The sequence below is a fragment of the Mytilus galloprovincialis genome, chromosome 1 (assembly GCF_965363235.1).
Source record: "Mytilus galloprovincialis chromosome 1, xbMytGall1.hap1.1, whole genome shotgun sequence".
In the NCBI taxonomy this organism is placed as follows: domain Eukaryota; kingdom Metazoa; phylum Mollusca; class Bivalvia; order Mytilida; family Mytilidae; genus Mytilus; species Mytilus galloprovincialis.
Window position 1 is genome coordinate 69329130 of NC_134838.1, and position 21196 is coordinate 69350325.

A 21196-nucleotide genomic window follows, 5' to 3' on the forward strand; every position below is an offset into this window, starting at 1 on the left:
AATCTGTGTATAAAATTCAACTTTTTGCAGTAATTGAAATTTAGTTTAAAAAAAATTACAACTGTATCATTGTCATGATCTGACGAGCAGTCTAGAAGAATTGAATAAAAAATATATTCAAGAATTAGATGTGCCATATTAAGCAACTAGCCCATTGCCATAGAAAGATGTTTTTACTGTTTAAGAGAAAACAGGTTACAAAGTAGTCTGCTTTTAGATTGTTGTCACAGTTATTTGGAACATAGTATGTATGTGTATTGTGATGTGACCTTTTAAAATATATGCTTATAATAAGTGAGAATTTTTTTGGTTTAATACTCAACATTGAATTGTTAAAGTGTGAGTGGGTTAAGATGCCTGTGGACTCCTATTCTTGATTTATATTTTTTTGTTCAAAGTAATGATGAGATATTTATTATTTTTTCAGACAATCAGATATCACTGATGAAGAATATAACGAATTCTACAAAAATCTTAGTAAAGACAGTGATGAGCCATTGGCCAAAGTCCACTTCGTTGCTGAGGGAGAAGTCACATTTAAATCCATTTTGTTTGTTCCTAAATCATCACCACATGATACATTCCAGAACTATGGCAAAAATATTGACAATATTAAGGTTTGTAAAGATATATTTTAATGTAGTTTTAATAAAGAAGATGTGGGGTATACTTCAATAAGACAGAAAACCAACAACATGAATAATTATAAAGACATCAAAGGGTCAATTGTAGACAGATGTTGATCCAGTATCAAGCAAGCTCTAAATGACCTTCATATAAACTACATCTGTTTATTAATTATCAAAAATTGCTATACAAGTCTTGAATGCATGAGGAATTTTAAGGTGCCCCTTGATAGCATTAGCATTATGTTTAAATTGAGCAGTTTTGATTTAGCATATGAGTATATTGACAGAATATGCCCCTTAAAAAATCAGTAGCTTACTTCAAGAACCTGCTTTTAATATAAAAACATGGAGTTGTGGTATGGTCACTAATGATAAATTATCTACACGAGTTCAAATGAAATAGATGTAAGCAATTATGAGCTAATATCTTGACATTTGTTGTTAAAGTTCAAGAATAGAAATAATATTCAATTTACTGCTTAAGAAGACTATGGACCATGGTAAAATTACCTTTATTTACATTAAATATTAATAATTGGGGAATTTATGGCATTATGAATGCAATTAATGTTGTTTTATCATTTTTAGATGTATGTACGAAGAGTATTCATCACAGATAACTTTGAAGACATGATGCCAAAATATTTATCATTTGTTAGAGGAATGGTAAGTTTTAATTTATAAAGATATTACAATACATGCAATAGCACTTTTGTGAAATTTTCTATGGCACATGTCAAGATGAGATATAAATGTCACAATTATAAACTGTCAAAATCTTTTTTAAATATTGTGTCTGCAACTGCACAATATTCACACAAAACGATCCTTTAAGTTATCTATATAGTTCTTGTTAATTTTTTTCCAGTAGTAAATATTGATAAAATATGGCAGGTACAAAAAATCCTCAGAAAAACAATACCCATCAAAATTGTGACACACAATTCTATTAAATACTTGAGTTATTGGTCTTTGATATCGATTTTATGATAATTTTTATGAACTTTTAAATGTTTTTAGATATAATCTTAAAAACAAACAGAAACAGTGATAAGGAAGCAATTAAGACCATAACGAAAGAAAAAAAAAGAGCCCAACAAAAATCTTCAAACCATTCGACAGAAACACAAAGAAACACAAAACGCCAAGCCAAAACAGGCAAAAAAAAGGAATTCTGAATAGCACAGAAAAAATATTAAAAGAAGTCACTTCCCCTGTTTAAATTTGTAAAATCCAATAAATTGAAATCATATTCCCTTGCCCAAAAGTTTGTATTTTGTACACAAAGCATTGAACATTTTATTTCACTTTTGTTTGTTTTACAGGTTGACTCTGATGATTTACCATTGAATGTATCCAGAGAAACTTTACAACAACATAAATTATTGAAAGTAATCAAGAAAAAACTGGTCAGAAAAACTTTGGATATGATCAAAAAGATTGAAAAAGAAGATTATGCTAAATTCTGGAAAGAATTCAGTACAAAGTAAGTGTAGTTTCAAATTCAGGGATTAATGGTAACAACCAAGTTGAGATTAAGGTTTTTGCGTTTATCTTACAAGTACCATGGCTATTTTCATAGATAACTGTACCTGTCAAATTACAATTCTATGTCACCATTTTACCCAGTCATACAGGAGATGATTTGCATTTACATTACCTGCTAGTTTCTTTGTGATACAAGTACACATTATATGACTAAATAGACTGTCAGATTCAAATTGGTGTTAGCTTTGATGATCATGCTGGAATAAAAATGAACTGTTAACATGTTGAAAATCGCTTTGATGATCATGCTGGAATAAAAATGAACTGTTAACATGCTGAAAAAGAACGCTAATTTTTAAATGGCAAAAATAAGTGATATTATTAAAATAAACATATTGCCCATAATGTGTAAAAGAATCGAAAATATTTTGATAAAGTTCTTGTAGATATTTTGTTATTTCAAATTAATTCTTATTTGGTATATTTGATGCATATAGGAATTATATTAATTAAAAGTGTTTATATAGGTATATTTGTCTTGTGGAACTATAAAATTTATTCTGTTTAATTTTTAGCATAAAATTGGGTGTAATTGAAGACAACTCCAACAGAACTCGTCTGGCCAAACTTCTGAAATTTTTCTCCTCCAACTCTGATACAGAACAAACCAGTTTAGGGGAATATGTGGAAAGAATGAAAGAAAAACAAGAAGCTATCTTCTTTGTTGCTGGAACAAGCCGTGATGAGGTAAAGAATTATGAATGGAGGAGTACATAATTTATTGCAAATTTTGATAATTTGTGTTGTATGTAAATCACATTGTGACAAATAAGCTAGACAAGTTCAATAAACAAAGAGACTGTAGTTAGAAAAAACCTTAGAAAACAAAAACATTGAATTGTTAAAAAATGAATTCATCATCATCATTGGAAACAGGAACTTTTACTATCTATGGAATTGGTATCATTCAATCATTGACCATTGTTTGCTCAACTTCTAATGGCAAACATTTCATGAATGACCAATACTAGAACTTCTAAGGGTTGTCAAAGGGTCTTTATCATGCAAAGATCAAGGCATTTTCTCAACATAGGTATCTCATTAAAGATCTGTATTCCAACAGGATGTGACTGCCTATTTATGCATCAAGCACAGACCCATGAACACCTTTTCTGCATTTGTTTTACTGTCATACATGAAGCCAGATTATTATACCTTTTTGGATGGTCCTTAACAAATATCTAAATAAAAAGATGTTGAACGCTTTGGAAAAAATTTCAATGAAAGAACCAAGGTTTATTGGTTTTATCTTTTTAGGTAGAGAAATCTCCATTTGTTGAAAGATTGTTGAAAAAGGGATATGAAGTGCTGTACTTGACAGAACCCGTGGACGAATACTGTGTTCAGGCCTTACCTGAATTTGATGGCAAGAAATTCCAAAACGTCGCCAAGGAAGGATTGAAATTAGATGATTCTGAAAAATCTAAAGAAAGAAAGGAGGCATTAGAAAAAGAATACGAGCCATTGATGAAATGGTTGAAAGAAGATGCACTTAAAGATAAGATTGAAAAAGCTGCCGTATCTGATCGTCTGACATCATCACCATGTGCTTTGGTTGCCAGTAGTTACGGTTGGTCTGGAAACATGGAGAGAATAATGAAGGCTCAAGCTTATGCCAAGGCACAAGATGCTTCTCAAAGGTTAGATTTATTTGAAATGAGATTTGTTTTTAAAATATTGAAACTTATTCACTTGCTTTCTATGAGACTATATATATATAGAAAAGATGTGTATGTTCAGGTTTTAAAATGTTTTAAAATTGAAATTTTGTTTCTATATACATTTTATATGAAAAATATATACTACAAAGGCAATGATATGTTTCAAACAAGGAAAATTGCTCACTGCCAAAAATGAAAATCTAGAGAGAACAGTTTTTGAAACAAACTTTTACTCCATTTACTCGTATATTACTATTTATATTTATGTCTTTGTTTATTGCAGTTTTTACTCCAGTCAGAAAAAGACATTAGAAATTAATACAAGACATCCACTTATTAAAGAATTAAAAACTAAAGTTGATGTAAGTACAAATATTTTCTTTTTTATGAATTTGGTCGATTTAAATGAATGCCTACTTTAAATCAAAGGAGAAAAAGATTTGTCTAAAGAAAACAATGACAGTTCTTTATTTCATTCACGGAAAAGAACTAGTAATAAAATAGAAAAGTCAAGGATATAGGATATCCAACCATAACACAAAATCAGCAAAAAACACACAAAAAGCAAAGGAACAGTGCTTTTATTGCAATTCTTAATCTCAAATCACAGTAAAGCCTTTAACACTGAGCAAAAAAAACTCAAATCACTGCAAGTTTGAGAGATATATATTGGATAAGTTTGATATTTAGTATTTGTTTTATTATACACATCATACTTTATCTTGATTTATAGTTGTCTTGGGAACACATGTATTTATGTGTTTAAACTAAAATCATTTATATGAGGATATATTTAAAAAAAAAAAAAAGAAAAGAAAGAAAGAAAGAAAAAAGTATAATTATAAAAGCTGCAACAAATATCTTGGCAATGACAGACATAAAACAAATTATGCATGGAGGAGACATATTTTTAAGTTGACTCTGAAGATTAAAAATTGCAGTTAAAGCAATGTTTCGTTCTTTTTCAATTTGTATTGTCTGTTATTTTAAGTTCTCTGTTCATGTCAACATTATTATATCTCATTCTATAAAACTGAAAGACTTAATGTAAAACATTTAAACATTGTAGGCTGATGCAAATGACCAAACTGCTAAAGACTTGGCCGTTGTTATGTTTGAAACTGCAACATTACGATCAGGATATTCATTACAAGATACACAAGGATTTGCTGAGAGAGTAGAAAGAATGCTAAGACTTTCATTGGACGTACCATTAGATGCAAAGGTATGCTTTCAAGGTTATTCAGACATGTATACAAAGTGTCATTCTTTGAACCAACAGAAACTAGCTTTTGAAGAGTATGTGACCTATGAATTGAGATTTTAAAACATTGATATTACTACAGTTGGAGTTTTGTTTCAAAATATGACCTTTTTGAGATTTGTAACTAAGTTAAAAGATTTTTCAATATCTAGCTGTGTCAACCAATAACGCTTTTCAGACTTTTATTCAGCATCAACAACTAGTTCATAGATTTGTTCAAGAATTAAATGTTTATTGTTAATTACAGATTGAAGAAGAACCAGAAGAGGAGGCTGTAGCTGATGATGTGGAAGAAATAACAGATGCTGATGACGAGGTAAGAAATCATTTGCATGGGCACCTCAAAATATTCTTCCAATTTTAAGTGATAAAATGTTTTTATTCTTTTAAAAAATTGTATTGGTTTTCTTAGCCATAGGACATTTTATATCAAAATTGCAGTTATTTGATGGCAAATTTTGTTGATTTAGTGAGAGAAAACACATACAGGTTTAGGTTGTAGATTTGTTTTCACAATACAATAGAAATGTGTTATTTTCTGCATGAAAGAAAGTTTTATACACAGAAAAAACAAAAAAAAACAAAAAAATTTCAAAACAAATGACAATATGCAAATGTTCAAAAGACAGAAATAGACTATAAATACATAATCTGAAGTTTAAAAAATCAGAACTGTTTTGTTGGTTAAAATATGAATAGTGCTATGTTATCATCATAAATATTTGAATACATAGAAATTAAAAGTTCAATATATGCACACAATATTAAGGTTTGAATATTATGTTTAGAGCATGTGTCTGCAGTGTGATCTTATTATTTTCCCGTCATACCTTTTTGCTTTGCCTGTGTGTTACATCAGAATTGTCTTGGAGAGTTTTTAACAATCATGATCATGTTTAGATATTTTTTAGTTTTTGATCATCATATTGAGGCATGCACACAATAATGTGCTCACAGAATTCTGAATACTCAATTAAAAATGTAGATTTTGCATTTATTAAGCAAAAAAAAAGTATAAATTTCAAAAAAAATATTTCATTGAGATTTACAGTTTCTTTGAGAACATTCTATGCATGAACCTGTGTCAAGAGGGAATATCTTGAATGAATTGTCAATACTAACACAAAAAGCGTGTTCGCTAGCGAAAAAATATACACACAGGCAAATTAGGGGTATGATGGGAGAAAAACTGACAACTTTTGTCATGTTTTCTCTCATTTTTTCAGAAAAAAGAAGAATCGACAGAAGATGGCCACGATGAATTATAACACTGTGAAAATTTAGACGATCTTTTTTTTTATACAAATTGGTGTGGAAATTTTGTTGACAGTTGTGATACATGGTGTTGAATGGTGTGAATGGATGTTTAATAAGTGAACAATTGTCAGAATGCTGCCAACAATATTTTCATATAATGAGGTCATAGAATAAGTCATTTGATTTTTTATTTTTTTTTTGTATCTTCCAAACATAACACGCTTAGACCTGAGATCATAGTAGTGATTGAATTGGATGAAATTGTGATTAAAATTCAATATTTGTATGAATGTAATTCATTAAAAAAAAAGACCAATCATTTGAAAGAAATATATTTTTATGTTGTATTGAAGTTTAAGGTGTAATGGAGGATATGGGGGAACAATGCAAGTTTAATCAAATGTCCCAAACGTATGTGTACTTAACAACGAATATTATGTATTAATCTGGATAAAGTGACCTGATACACGAAAGTGAGAATAGTCCTTTTCTTGGCATTTGAGAGACGATAAATGATTTATGACCTTATGCTTTTGTTTGACCTCACACTCGCAGTGCTATTTCTCATTTTTCACATTTTTTTCCCATTTACATTACTTACCAAAAATTGGCAAAATTTGGCCTACCCTATGTTTAGTGAAGTGATTTGATTTTAATGCTAACATAAGGAATCCACGGTCATTTTTTGTGTGTATGATACATAATACTAACTGCTATGTGGTTTTATTGGACCATATGATTTATCATTGAGGTGTTTGTTTAAATATTGTTGTGAGAATGTAAATGAATCTAATTTCATGTTTGTTTTATTATGAATAAATTATATTTATACTAACTACATTGTATTGCTTCATTTTAAGATATTTAAATCCACAAATGAACTAAGGTTCAAGGAAGATTTGTCATAAAAAAGAAAATCATTATACACCTTGTTTATTTTTTTTTTTTTTTAATAATTTTTCAAATATGTAGCTATCTTCTTATAAAATTCTTGTGAGGATGATTTCATTTAATTACAGTATTACATAAACCAAGGCAATATGTCTTGAAACTGGTAACGATTGGTATCCAGCAGTACCAGTTTTGAAAGACGAGCAAAAAAATTGCTTTAAATAAAATACAAAGTAGGGTAAATTTCAATGAATAGGCCACCCAATTAAAGTCTTATAACATTTATAGGACAACAAACTGTATTCAACAAAAGATTTTAATATATACTAGACTTTTCTGTAAACACTTAATTCCATGAAAGGCAAAAATCATTAAGACTTTACGTAAGACAAAAATGATAAGGATACAGACTAAAGACAGTCGCATCTACATGTGGTAAAGCTAAAGAATTTGTCTTTATTTTTTTTTTTTTTTTATAGATTACACCTTTAGTTAATGAATGTTTGGGTAAGACAAATGTTTTCAAAATTGATAAGTATTTTAATCAATCAATAATTTTTTGCTGTGATCTTTGGGTCAATTTCTCGATGACAACAAAAAAATAGATATACATGTATGATATTTGGTCTCATATTATTGAAAGGAATAACATGACTGTATGACAGGAGTTGCATGAATTTACTTCTTGTTATGTTGCATTAATGAACATTGTGTTCTTGCACTTAGCTTAGGTCAGGTCAGCTTTAGATCAACTTTAATTGCCGCAATTTGTGTTATGATATTGTTGGACGGGGAACATGTCTGACGGTCAGCCAATTTATACCTTATTTTCAAGCACAGTAATCAAGATTAAGTTTTCTCCCCTTACTTTGTAAAAGGTAATCTCTCTTTATTTGGTGTACATATAAAAAAGAAGATGTGGTATGATTGCCAATGAGACAACTATCCACAAAAGACCAAAATGACCCAGACATTAACAACTATAGGTCACCGTACAGCCTTCAACAATGAGCAAAGCCCATACTGCATAGTCAGCTATAAAAGGCCCCAATAAGACAATGTAAATGTCTATATGACAAAGGATACCTAAAATAAACCTCCTTGTATGTTTTATTGATACATGTACATGCATATTGAATACTATCAACATATTGAGTTATAATTGAATGAGGAAGATATTTCAAATTGAGACCCTAGTATTTAAAGGTTGCAAGATTATTTACTGAATTTCCATATTCTGGTGCTCCCCTATTTAAAAGGATGTTTTAATATAAAATATGAAAATCTAGTAAGCATTTACTGTCAAGCCACACTTTTCACTCAAATGATAAAATAATCAACAAGACCAAAGGGAAGTAACTGTAATTGACTAAGGAATAAAGAAAAATGTATGTTCTTGAAACCAGAAAAATTCTACCTAATTGGTTATTAAATTCGAAATGAAAAAGTAAAATGCCACCATAAATAGCTATCTGCATTAAAAATAATTGCTCAAACTTATTAATTTCTTTCTTCATGAAAATGTTATATGTGAAATCATCAACTTTGATACCTTCTTCTACTCAGCTTGGTCTGAGTTATGCCCCTTTGTACATGAAAATAACCTAATATCTCCTTAAAGAAAATGGAAGTTCGGATTTTTGTGCGTCTGTGATGAAATAGAGCCAGAAAATGCTGATTTGAATTTAAATAGTTTAAAATGTTGATACATTAAGGATGTACTTAGGTGAGGTTTTGGAATTTGTGCCAAATGTTCGGACTCCTTGGGTGTTTTTCCATACAATACAATGTAAAATATTTTGCCCCATAACACCCATTTATTTTTTCATGTAAGACTTAATAGCTCATGAAAGGTCATTTACCAAAATTTTACAAGATTCTTGATTTTCTTTCTTTTGTTTTGAGACCCAAATAATACCAATGCAAATATAAGGTAAATGTCCGAGTCAGCCTTTTCCCGCCATATTTTAAATCTTAAATATCTCGAAAAGGAGGTCCATGACCTATCAATATTTTAAGTTTATCTTTACTCTTAATTGATACTCTAACAGCTTATAGTATCAATTTTAATTTCTTAATTTCTTAATTTTTACCTAACCTCACCTAAGTACATCCTTAATAATTTTAAATTAAAAAACTAGTGTGCAAAGTTTACCTGTTTAGATGGATTTGGCTTTACTTTATATGTCCTTCTGGTCATCACATGCTTATTTTCTTATACATCATTGGCCTTTAAATATACGGGTTTGTGCATTCCTGATTATGTAAATTAGAGATGGGTGCTTCAGAGGCATAACATTTATAAATTGTTGCTTCCATTTTCTTAGATATTCAACTTTTTGAATTGTTTTGCTATTCTGTTAAACCATTTCCATTTTTTCACTGATGTAAAAAATAATAATAGGGAAAGTGAAGGTGTTGTGTACTAAGAAAACTGCTAATAAATTGCCTGTTCCAAAGTGGTATTACAATTTGATACTGGTAGAAATGTGTATCATTTCTGGAACAACTCTTAATCAGAAACACTCAAAGCCTTTGAAAAGCAAAATCGTTATGTAAAACATTTAGGACCAAAATGGACTAGCTTTTCCAGAGAGAACATTTACTGTCATAAAATATACTTTTCCTATTGATCAACTTTATATATGTTGCAATGAAATTATGTCAGTACAAAAGTACCAGCCTTTATGGATAATCTTGGAAAGAAAATCTAACAGCAATGGTACCAATGCTTTTGTAATAAAACAACCGAATGGTATAGCTTGCACCACAAGACATACAATGTACAGTGTTATAGATGTCATAGCTACATGCATGTATGTATATATTTAAAAGAACGTTGCGCTTAAAACAAAACAATTTAAACATTTCAAATAACAAATCAAAACCATCATTTTTTGTTTTAAATAAAACATAGTACATATAAAATATATTACAGCTTAGACATTTCTTAATGTGATATTAGTCCCAGATTCATATAGAACAGTTTATTTTCAGGCATATTTGCTCTTTTCCACTGCAGGATACAGCATTATGGAGTTTGGTGTGTGCATGAACCAATCCTATGCATGCAAATTTTCAAAAAGGCAGTCCTCTTATGAATTGCACGATAACATTATATGTTAAATTGATAGCCAGTACATGATTTGCAATGTATAGAGCATGCATCGTTGAAGCGTCATAAATCATCAGTAATTGGTACACCAACATGTAAATGTTAGATATGTGTTTCTTGTTGTATAGGGATTAGGTTTGGGTAACGGTCAAGGACAGTATACTAAACAAGGAATATTATAATACATACCTTCAGCATTGTGAGGTCGCCAAAAGTGAAATAAAGTCACGATTTTATGCATATTTTAAGTTATTCCAATATTACTATCATAAATATTACAAAACTATTTCAAAATTCTATCTGGGTGTTCACTTAAATAAGCACTCAATTAAACAATACACATTAAAAAAAATATAAATTACTTACGACCGAAGCTCTTTCCTGAATTTACCGTGTGGTTACCATGAACTTTTATAGCAGAATCTTTGAAAGCCTTAAATGACTAATGCAAGACAAAAACATAGGCCAATTTGATCATATACTGAAATTAAGATTGACCAAAAGAAGAATTGTATACATGTAGTGTATTGACCCCCTCCCCTATATTTGTATTGGATGAAAATAACATAACTTCCGTAACTATCTTAACCATTTCCATTATCAAAAAATATTTTGAGATGCATTTTTATAAAATTTATCTAATGACAGAAGTTTATCTTTTCTAAGGTTTCCACCTAATAATCGACGATTTTTTTTCAGTCCTTATAGGCATTTAAAATATACAAACGATGACATACATACTCAGTATTATATTATAACGAAAATATCTTGCATGAGCTGAGTGCACCCATGTTTTACATGCATAAAACTCAAAGTTGGAAAACTGAATGCAACATTGGTATACTGCTGTTCAACACATTCCTGACTTGGTACATGACATTTTAAGAAAAAGACATGAGTTGAACCTGGTTTTGTGGCTAGCCAAACCTCGCGCTTTATGGCAATGTTAAATATACCTCTAAAAATGACAATATTACATGACGGGAATACAGTAAAAATAAATGCAAGAATGCTCAGAACAATAAATAATATTTAAAGTTGGCAATTTTAATGAGCAGTAATAATGTTATTATAGGTAAACAGTTCAATATTTCAAATATCTACTGTCAATTTCAGTATACGTGCACGAATTGTGGGAATAGAAGAAAGTTACTTTCGTGGTTTTCGGAAGACAGTGAAAAAGATAAGAAAAAAGAGAAAGCAGCACCTGTTGGGATAGATAAAAAACTGGACACTGACGGCGACGGTATTCCTGACTATCTGGACGACGATGACGATAACGACGGCATTCCAGACGATAAAGATGATGATGATAACAACAACGGCATTCCTGATCGACTTGAAAAGGATACTGACGGCGATGGAATTCCCGATTATCTTGATGATGATATTGACGGGGACGGTATTCCAGATAGTCAAGAGGAAGATGCTGACGGTGATGGCATTCCCGATTATAAACAAAAAGACACCGATGGTGACGGAATTCCCGATTATCTTGACGATGATGATGATAATGATGGTATTCCAGATGCTCAAGATAAGGATGCCGATGGAAATGGTATTCCAGATCATATTGAAGTAGATACCGACGGGGATGGCATCCCAGATTATTTGGATGATGATGACGACGGCGATGGTATTCCCGATAAACTTGATAAAGATGCCAATGGAAATGGAATTCCAGACCACCTTGAAGTTGATACTGACGGAGATGGCATTCCTGACTACTTAGATGATGACGATGACAATGACGGTATACCCGATGACAAAGATGATGATGCAAATGGCAATGGTATACCAGATCGTTTGGAAGTTGATACTGATGGCGATGGTATTCCGGATTATCTGGACGATGACGATGACAATGATGGTATTCCTGATGATAAAGATGACGATGATAACGGGAATGGTATACCCGATTACCTTGAAGTTGATACTGACGGCGACGGAATTCCCGACTACCTTGACGAAGATGATGACAATGATGGCATTCCAGACGTCAAGGATGATGACTCGAATGGCGATGGAATTCCCGACAGTAAACAACACTGCACAAAATATGGATGTGGTACTCTTCCAGATAAGGATGGTGATGGCATTCCAGACTATCTAGACAACGATGCAGATGGTGACGGAATCCCTGATGACAAAGAAAAGGATACAGATGGTGATGGTATACCAGACTATCTTGATGATGATGATGACAATGATGGAATTCCAGATGATAAAGATGACGACGCGAATGGAAATGGGATACCGGATCATTTAGAAGTTGATACTGATGGAGATGGAATTCCCGATTATCTAGACGACGATGATGATAATGATGGAATTCCCGATCACTTAGATGATGATGCCGATGGCGACGGTATACCAGATGAAAAGGAGAAAGATACAGATGGTGATGGAATTCCAGATTATTTGGATGATGATGACGACAATGATGGCATTCCTGATGTAGATGATGATGATGCCGATGGGAACGGCATTCCTGATAATTTGGAGATAGATACAGATGGCGACGGAATTCCAGATTATCTTGACAAAGATGACGATAATGACGGTATTCCAGATGACCAGGATGATGATGCCGACGGCGATGGAATTCCCGATGACAAAGAAAAAGACACAGACGGAGATGGTATTCCTGATTATTTGGATGATGACGATGATAATGATGGAATACCAGATCATTTAGATAACGACGATGACGGCGATGGAATTCCAGATGACAAGGAAAGGGATACTGATGGAGACGGGATTCCAGATTATTTGGATGATGATGATGACAATGATGGCATTCCAGACGATCAAGACAACGATGATGACGGCGACGGCATACCTGACGATAAAGAAAAGGACACAGATGGGGATGGTATACCGGATTATTTAGATGACGACGATGATGGCGATGGAATTCCTGACGATCAAGACGATGACGATGATGGTGACGGCATACCAGATGATAAAGATAAAGATACCGATGGTGATGGGATTCCTGATTATCTTGACAGCGATGATGATAATGATGGCATTCCGGATGATAAGGAGAAAGATAGTGACGGAGATGGAATTCCAGATCATCTTGACGACGATGATGATAATGATGGAATTCCAGATCATCTTGACGATGATGATGACAATGATGGTATTCCTGACATTAAGGAGAAAAATACCGGTATTGATAAGACCAAAGACACTGATGGTGATGGAATTCCTGATTACTTAGACGATGATGACGATAACGATGGTATTCCTGACAATTTAGATGATGACGATGATGGAGATGGAATTCCAGACAACCAGGAGGATTCTGATGGGGATGGAATTCCAGATAGCTTAGATGACGACGATGATAATGATGGAATTCCTGACGACAAAGAAAGAGACACAGACGGTGACGGTATACCAGATTATCTTGATAACGATGATGATGGCGATGGAATCCCAGACGATCAAGATAACGACGATGATGGTGATGGAATTCCTGATGATCGCGAAAAAGATACTGATGGAGATGGAATTCCCGATTATCTAGATGACGACGACGATGGCGATGGAATTCCGGATGACCAGGATAATGATGATGATGGAGATGGCATCCCTGATGACAAAGAAAAGGATACTGATGGTGACGGGATTCCTGACTACTTCGACGATGACGATGACAATGATGGGATACCAGATCATTTAGATAACGATGACGACGGTGATGGAATTCCAGATGACAAAGAAAAGGATACTGATGGTGACGGGATTCCAGATTATTTGGATGATGATGATGATAATGATGGTAAGTATTTTGGTTTACAAATCAAACAGGCGTTTCGGAAAATATCTATGATAAATGCATGTCAACAATTTTGGGTTTTTTTTCATAACGTTGCTCAAGATATCATGTATTTTGTGGTAATATTCTCGATTGATTTTTCATGAAACTAGCAAAGAGTTGTTGCAACTACCCTTAATATTCGCATACTCGAGATCAATTTGCATTTAATTTCTCTTGAGTAAAACAAAATAATGATTTACGCGGAATGACTTCTCAAAAAGTCAGATTAATATTTTTTTTAACAGTGTATCCTTTATGTAAGCTTTTTTTTGGAGACCATAAATGACAAAATATGTTCTAGTAAATACGGATTTCATTAGAATTTTGAAAACTATGCTTAATGAAACTAATAAGCCTAACGCTACAATCTCGCTAAACATGCTTAGTATGGTGGCATAAAATGGTTTATGAAAGCCTCATTTTATACGACTCTTAGTAATTTTCTTTATCTTTATTTAGACAAGGTAAATGTTGTAATACACCAGTATGACGTTGGTTATAAGTTGAAAAATAATGATCTGAGATTTTTGTAATCCATATTTATTATAATCCTTTCCAAAAAAAATCATTAATTTGGATCTAATTAGCTATAAGGATTATTCCATCCATATTTATCTTGATTATCCAGAAATAACGAACACAATCTAGAATTGGATTTAATTGTATAATGCTTAATTATTACATCTATATCTTATCATAGTTCTAAAAAGAACAAATGCGGCATTAGCTCTTCTAATTTTTTTAATTTTTTTTTTAAGTATTGGATATTCAAATTTTTTGGCCACGCGCATCACTGGTGAGACATTTATTGTCGAAATGCGCATCTGGTGTAAAATAATTAGTACCTGTAAATGTCGTTTTTTTATTTAATTATTCAATGATTATTACATCTATAATATTCATCACAATCCTATCTAGAAAAATAATTTCTGCCAAAGAGTATATTACAACAGTCTAGTAGCATCGATTTGCCAGTTGCAAAAGAAAGAAGTAGATATGCAATTGTGTTTGTAATCGTATGTGTATCATCGTTAGCATGCCTTTTACGGGTGTCATTCGGTTTAACGAGAGAAATGATCGTGAAAGAATATCTAACGGCGGTCAAGTATTGAGAGACGATCGTGAAAGTTCTGGTAACGGATCGTGAAAGACATTTAATCGAGAAGACATATGAAAGGTCAATACATATTCTAATTTAATTAATTACACAGACAAATTTACGACAAAATAAAACTGTCTGTCAAAATGGTTCAACATTATGATCAGTATGTGAGAATAACCAGTTTTAAAAGTACATAGTTATTACAAAACAACAAAAGGCAGATTGCTTCTCGACATTTCAATGACATAAAAAAATGTAAACAAACATGATTTTTTTCACAAATTCGACTAGAAAAACTACTTTAATACGAATAAGGGCATTCTATTTGAATTAATCAAATGGTTCTTATAGTTATTGGTATAAACATAAACTGAAACTTGGTAATTAAAGAACTATTTACACAAAAATTGATTTTCAAATCGTGAAAGATCACGTACCGCATTTTTGAAGATCGTGAAAAGGATCGTGAAAGATCTGATGCTACGAAGACGTTCAAATTATTCTTCAATTATATCATAATTAATATTTGTTATTGGTGTTGAGAAAAACTGTATAGGTCAACATCCTCAATAGGTTTAAGCTTTTCAAAGTATTAATATTATCAGAAAATGAAATGTAAAATAGTTGGATGATTGTAGGATGAAGCTTTTTATTGTCATGTGAAGTACTCACTTATCACGAGTTATAGGATACCCACATTTTGTATATTGGATCCTATAAACTAAATGTTCGTCAGACAGGATTCACCTGACCCCGAATTTGCCTCATTTCATGGATGAAGATTCAGTCCGTATAGCGGATTCGTTAAGCTTTAGGATAACTGTCTATTGTTATGATTGTAAGGTGTACATTTTCGACTTCTGCAAGGTTTCAAATAACATCGAACTCATTATCATGCATCATTCGGCAATGTTCGTTTTATGCTGTTTAGCCTTTTGTATATATACCTGTATGCTATAGCGCCATGGTATTTCGTGTATGGTGTACATGTCTGTCTGCATGTCTATATATGACCATGATGACGTCAATTGTATTTGATATATTGAATGATAGTAAATTGTCTATGTCTGGCTGTCGGTCAGGGTTCATATACTTTTGACCTTATGTTCCAAATTAATTGGCCAAGCATAACTTTTACATGTGTCAGTTTCTAAGAAACTGTAAGGATCGGAACACATTTATTTGGTCTACGGAATATTTGTAGAGATCTGTATGTCATGGTTCATCTGACCTTGCACTCTTTTTATGAACCATTGACAATTCTTATTTAAAAAAGAAGATGTGGTATGATTGCCAAAGAGACAACTATCCACAAGAGACCAAAATGACACAGACATTAACAATTATAGGTTACCATACGGCCTTCAACAATGAGCAAAGCCCATACCGCATAGTCAGCTATAAAAGGCCCCGATATGACAATGTAAAACAATTCAAACCAGAAAACTAACGGCCTAATTTGTATAAAAAAATAAACGAAAAACAAATATGTAACACATAAACAAACGACAACGACGGAATTACAGGCTCCTGACTTTGGACAGGCACATACATAAATAATGTGGCGGGGTTACACATGTTAGCGGGATCCCAACCCTCCCCCTAACCTAAGACAGTGGTATAACAGAACAATATAAGAACGAACTATGAAAATCAATTGAAAAGGCTTAACTCATCAGATGGACAAAAATACATTAAGCGCATTTAGCGCATTTAACACTTCTAGTAAAATCCTTGATATTATAGACGTTCAAGAAATTTACTATCATAAGTAAAGCAGACGAGACATCACAGCATTTGCGCTCCGGTATTCTATAGTCTGTAGTATATAGTTAAATCAATCCACATCTGCGTTGTATATAAAGAACTTAAGTACTGTTACAAAAAATGTTGGTTATCGTTCAATCTCAAATTACTCATGAAAGATACTGTTTTGCTGTAATTTTTTGTTTGATGGATATCATTTTGGTTTAAACGTTGCATATCCAAATTATTGGCTAAATGGTGTCGGTCTGCCTGAATTGCACTTAACCGATTCTCAGAGCTGAAGCTTCCAAACTTATTTAGATACGTTTTCAGTTGTTGTTTTTTAATCTTCCCAGGTAAAGTGTTGAATAGAAAAAAAAACAATAGCTTTAATGTTCATCCTTATCAAAATAGTTACAGGCTTCAACCAGGTGCAAGTTTATCAAATGGTAAAAGAAATATCGATTTCTGATCACTAGTTATAAGTCTGGTCACACATTATCTTTCACGATCAAAATAATGCGTTGCCTGATCTTCCACGATCAAGTTTGATGGATATTCAACAAATTCAAGGTTTTCATATACAAATTAATGCTTTTAAGGGAAGAACATACCTTAATTTTACTGTACTATCAGATACACCAAAGATTAAATTTTAAATATATCACGATAAACTAAAATATGACCATTGTAGGTACAAAAAGCTACCAGAGCTTTCACGATCGTCTCTGAATACTTGACCACCGTTAGATATTCTTTCACGATCATTTCTCTCGTTAAACCGAATGACACCCGTGACCTTTGGTTTAATATACAAAGATTCATATTGTGTGATCAAGTTTAGTCAGAAATAAGTTGTAAAAGCCATGACATAAAAGTACCAGTAAATATCTTTTTCTTACTACTTAAAAAAAAGGGAGAGCAACATTACTAGCAAGTAGGACGAATCGGTAGTTTTTATTATAATTTTGGTGTTCTGAATTTGATTTCTGGCACGGGATATAATTTTTAACAATTATTTTGATAATAGGTATACCAGATCATCTAGACAACGATGACGATGGTGACGGAATATCCGATGATAAGGAAAAAGATACCGACGGTGATGGGATTCCCGATTATTTAGATGACGATGACGACAACGATGGTATTCCTGACGACAAGGACAATGATGATGATGGCGATGGTATTCCCGATGATAAAGAAAAAGATACAGACGGTGATGGTATTCCCGATTACTTGGATAACGATGATGATGGTGATGGCATTCCTGACGCTCAAGACAATGATGATGACGGCGATGGAATACCAAATGACAAGGAAAAGGATACTGATGGCGATGGAATTCCTGATTATTTAGATGACGACGATGACAATGATGGTATGTTATAATGCCAATTTGTATTGCAATATAAAGCTATAAACTTTTTTCTAATATTCCAACCACAGTCAACACTAGTTTTTTACACACTCCAATCTATTTAAAAAAATCCTATTGGAGAAACATATTTGGTATTATCAGTAAACTTTATTAATACCACTGGACTATTCCAAGCAAGCAAATTGATTCTTCCGCATTGAAGATTTTTGTGAAGGTTTAACATTGTCACATACTAGTACGTATATGCCTGTCATAAGTGAGTACCCAATAATATCTGTTTAATGACTATGTCATATCAATATAAGATTTTTTTTCATTTTCTCACCTAAAAATATTTAAATGTTTCGCGTTATGAATGGATTCATGATAATCAAAATTCTGAATGTAAGAAATTTAATAAAGTATGCGTAACTGTTTTTGTACACATATTTCAAACAATAATTATAACTCAGCATATGGTACATGTACATGTATTAGGATTTACCATAATCTTTAAAAGTGTATTTTGTAAATAATTGTAGGTATACCTGATCATTTAGATAATGATGATGACGGTGATGGTATTCCCGATGACAAGGAAAAGGATACAGATGGCGATGGTATTCCTGATTATTTAGATGACGACGATGACAATGATGGTATTCTAGACGACCAGGATGACGACGATGACGGTGATGGTATACCGGACGCCAAAGAAAAAGATTCAGATGGTGATGGGATTCCAGATTATTTAGACAAAGATGACGATGGCGATGGTATACCTGACGATAAAGAAACGGATACAGATGGTGACGGAATTCCTGATTATCTGGACGACGATGATGATGGCGATGGAATTCCAGACTCTGAGGATGAAGATTCAGATGGAGATGGAATTCCTGATTTTAAACAAGTTGATACAGACGGTGATGGAATTCCCGATTATTTAGATGATGATGATGACAATGACGGCATTCCTGATCATCTTGATAAAGACGATGACGGAGATGGAATTCCGGATCATTTAGAGAAAGACTCTGACGGAAATGGAGTTTTAGATCACCTCGATGATGACGATAACGATAATGGAATCCCTGATTACCAGGAAGTTGACAGCGACGGCGATGGAATTCCAGATTATCTTGATGATGACGATGATAATGATGGAATTCCAGATGAAGAAGATTCGGATGCAAATGGCAATGGCATTCCAGATTTTATGGAAGTTGATACTGATGGTGATGGGATTCCCGATTATCTGGATGACGATGATGATAATGACGGAATTCCTGACTATTTAGATGACGATGATGACGGTGATGGTATTCCAGACAAGAAAGAGGATAGTGACGGCGATGGTATTCCCGATTATCTGGACGATGATGCTGATGGCGACGGAATACCAGATAAACTACCTGATACCGACGGCGATGGAATTCCAGATCATAGAGATAAAGATCGTGATGGAGACGGTATTGATGATGTTAAACAGAAAAAGAAACCCGTATTGAAAAAATCAAATCCATCGGAAGGTAAATTAAAAGATGATGACGATGACGATGACGACGATGATGATAATACTACTGAAGAAAAAAGTTTATTTTCTAGAATTTTGACTTCAATTAAAAATTTAATTATATCAAATGACGATGACGAAGATGACGATGATCAAGTTAAGAAAAATCCAAACCCTTCAAGGAAGAAAAAGAATGAAAAAAATGAAGATGATCATGATGAAGAAATAGATTTATTTGACATTGTTAAATCTGTGATTGGTAGTAATGAATCTGACGATAAAACAAAAGATGAAAATAAAAGTAATAAAAAACGAGAAGAAATAAAGAAGAGAAAATCTGGATAAAAACACTAAATTTTTAGGTACTTTTGGAGGCTATTTAAAGGAATATTAGTTTAAAATTAAAAAAAATAATGAAATAAAGAAATAATGAATAGTAAACAATGGAAATTATTTTTTAATTGGGAGGGGATGGACAAAGCGATACTTGTTGTTGTGAGATGTATGCACCAGAGTAAATTGAAAATGTGCCAGTGTGTAACTTTTAGGAGTAATTGTAACATGCGGAATGTATAAATGATTTAAGTGATACATGTTCTTAGTTTACTGATCTTAATTTATAATTGTTTTATGGGATTTGTTTTTTTTTTTTGAGATTGAGATATAAGAAGCAGTATTCCCGAATCTTTGAATTTGACTTAGATATGGAACTTCCGTTGTACATGGATATATTTTTTATGACTTACCTGGTATAAGTGGTTTGTAGCCACAAATGAATATAATTTGAAATAGGTTAACCTTTCTCATATGTAAAAACTTTCACACCATCAATTTATATGTTTGAATGCGTTTTTTTCTTTTCAATCGATTAATTTTATTTCGATATTTGTTCATTGTCAATTCCAGATATATCTAAGATTCATTGTTTTGTATTAAATATCTCAAAGTTTAAAACAATCCAAGTAGAAATGATAAAGTTTTCCTCTCGAGAAAATGGTTAACACAAGTTTGGTCCATAAAGAGAACCATGAAATACGTCACCTTCGCAAACAATTATACCAAACAAAAATGTAGATGCCAGTAAAATTAAATACTCGAAAAGATTAATTATGCTTGATGAATTCTTAAGTTATATAAAATGATTTCCAACATAATGATTTCAAATTTAGAATTATTTACAAAATCCAAATGTTCCATATCTAAGTTCATAAGTAAAACTATCTACTGCAGTATATGTCTTTTGAGTGCAATGTGAATGGTCGATTTCAACGGCGA

At 32.3% G+C, this 21196-nt stretch overlaps 1 protein-coding gene across 1 annotated transcript in view; it reads left to right on the plus strand.

Moving 5' to 3' along the window:
* The window catches only part of LOC143082640 (uncharacterized), a 32536-nt gene extending 11968 nt beyond the window's left edge, over positions 1–20568 (plus strand). The window contains exons 9-19 of the mRNA XM_076258438.1: positions 428–617; positions 1218–1295; positions 1955–2115; positions 2693–2864; positions 3435–3817; positions 4122–4200; positions 4908–5063; positions 5350–5418; positions 11482–14158; positions 18076–18426; positions 18948–20568. Of these exons, the coding sequence (XP_076114553.1) occupies positions 428–617; positions 1218–1295; positions 1955–2115; positions 2693–2864; positions 3435–3817; positions 4122–4200; positions 4908–5063; positions 5350–5418; positions 11482–14158; positions 18076–18426; positions 18948–20266 (5635 nt within the window). The 3' untranslated portion in view covers positions 20267–20568. The remainder of the gene's footprint in view (positions 1–427; positions 618–1217; positions 1296–1954; positions 2116–2692; positions 2865–3434; positions 3818–4121; positions 4201–4907; positions 5064–5349; positions 5419–11481; positions 14159–18075; positions 18427–18947) is intronic.
* Positions 20569–21196: the final 628 nt, after the last annotated feature.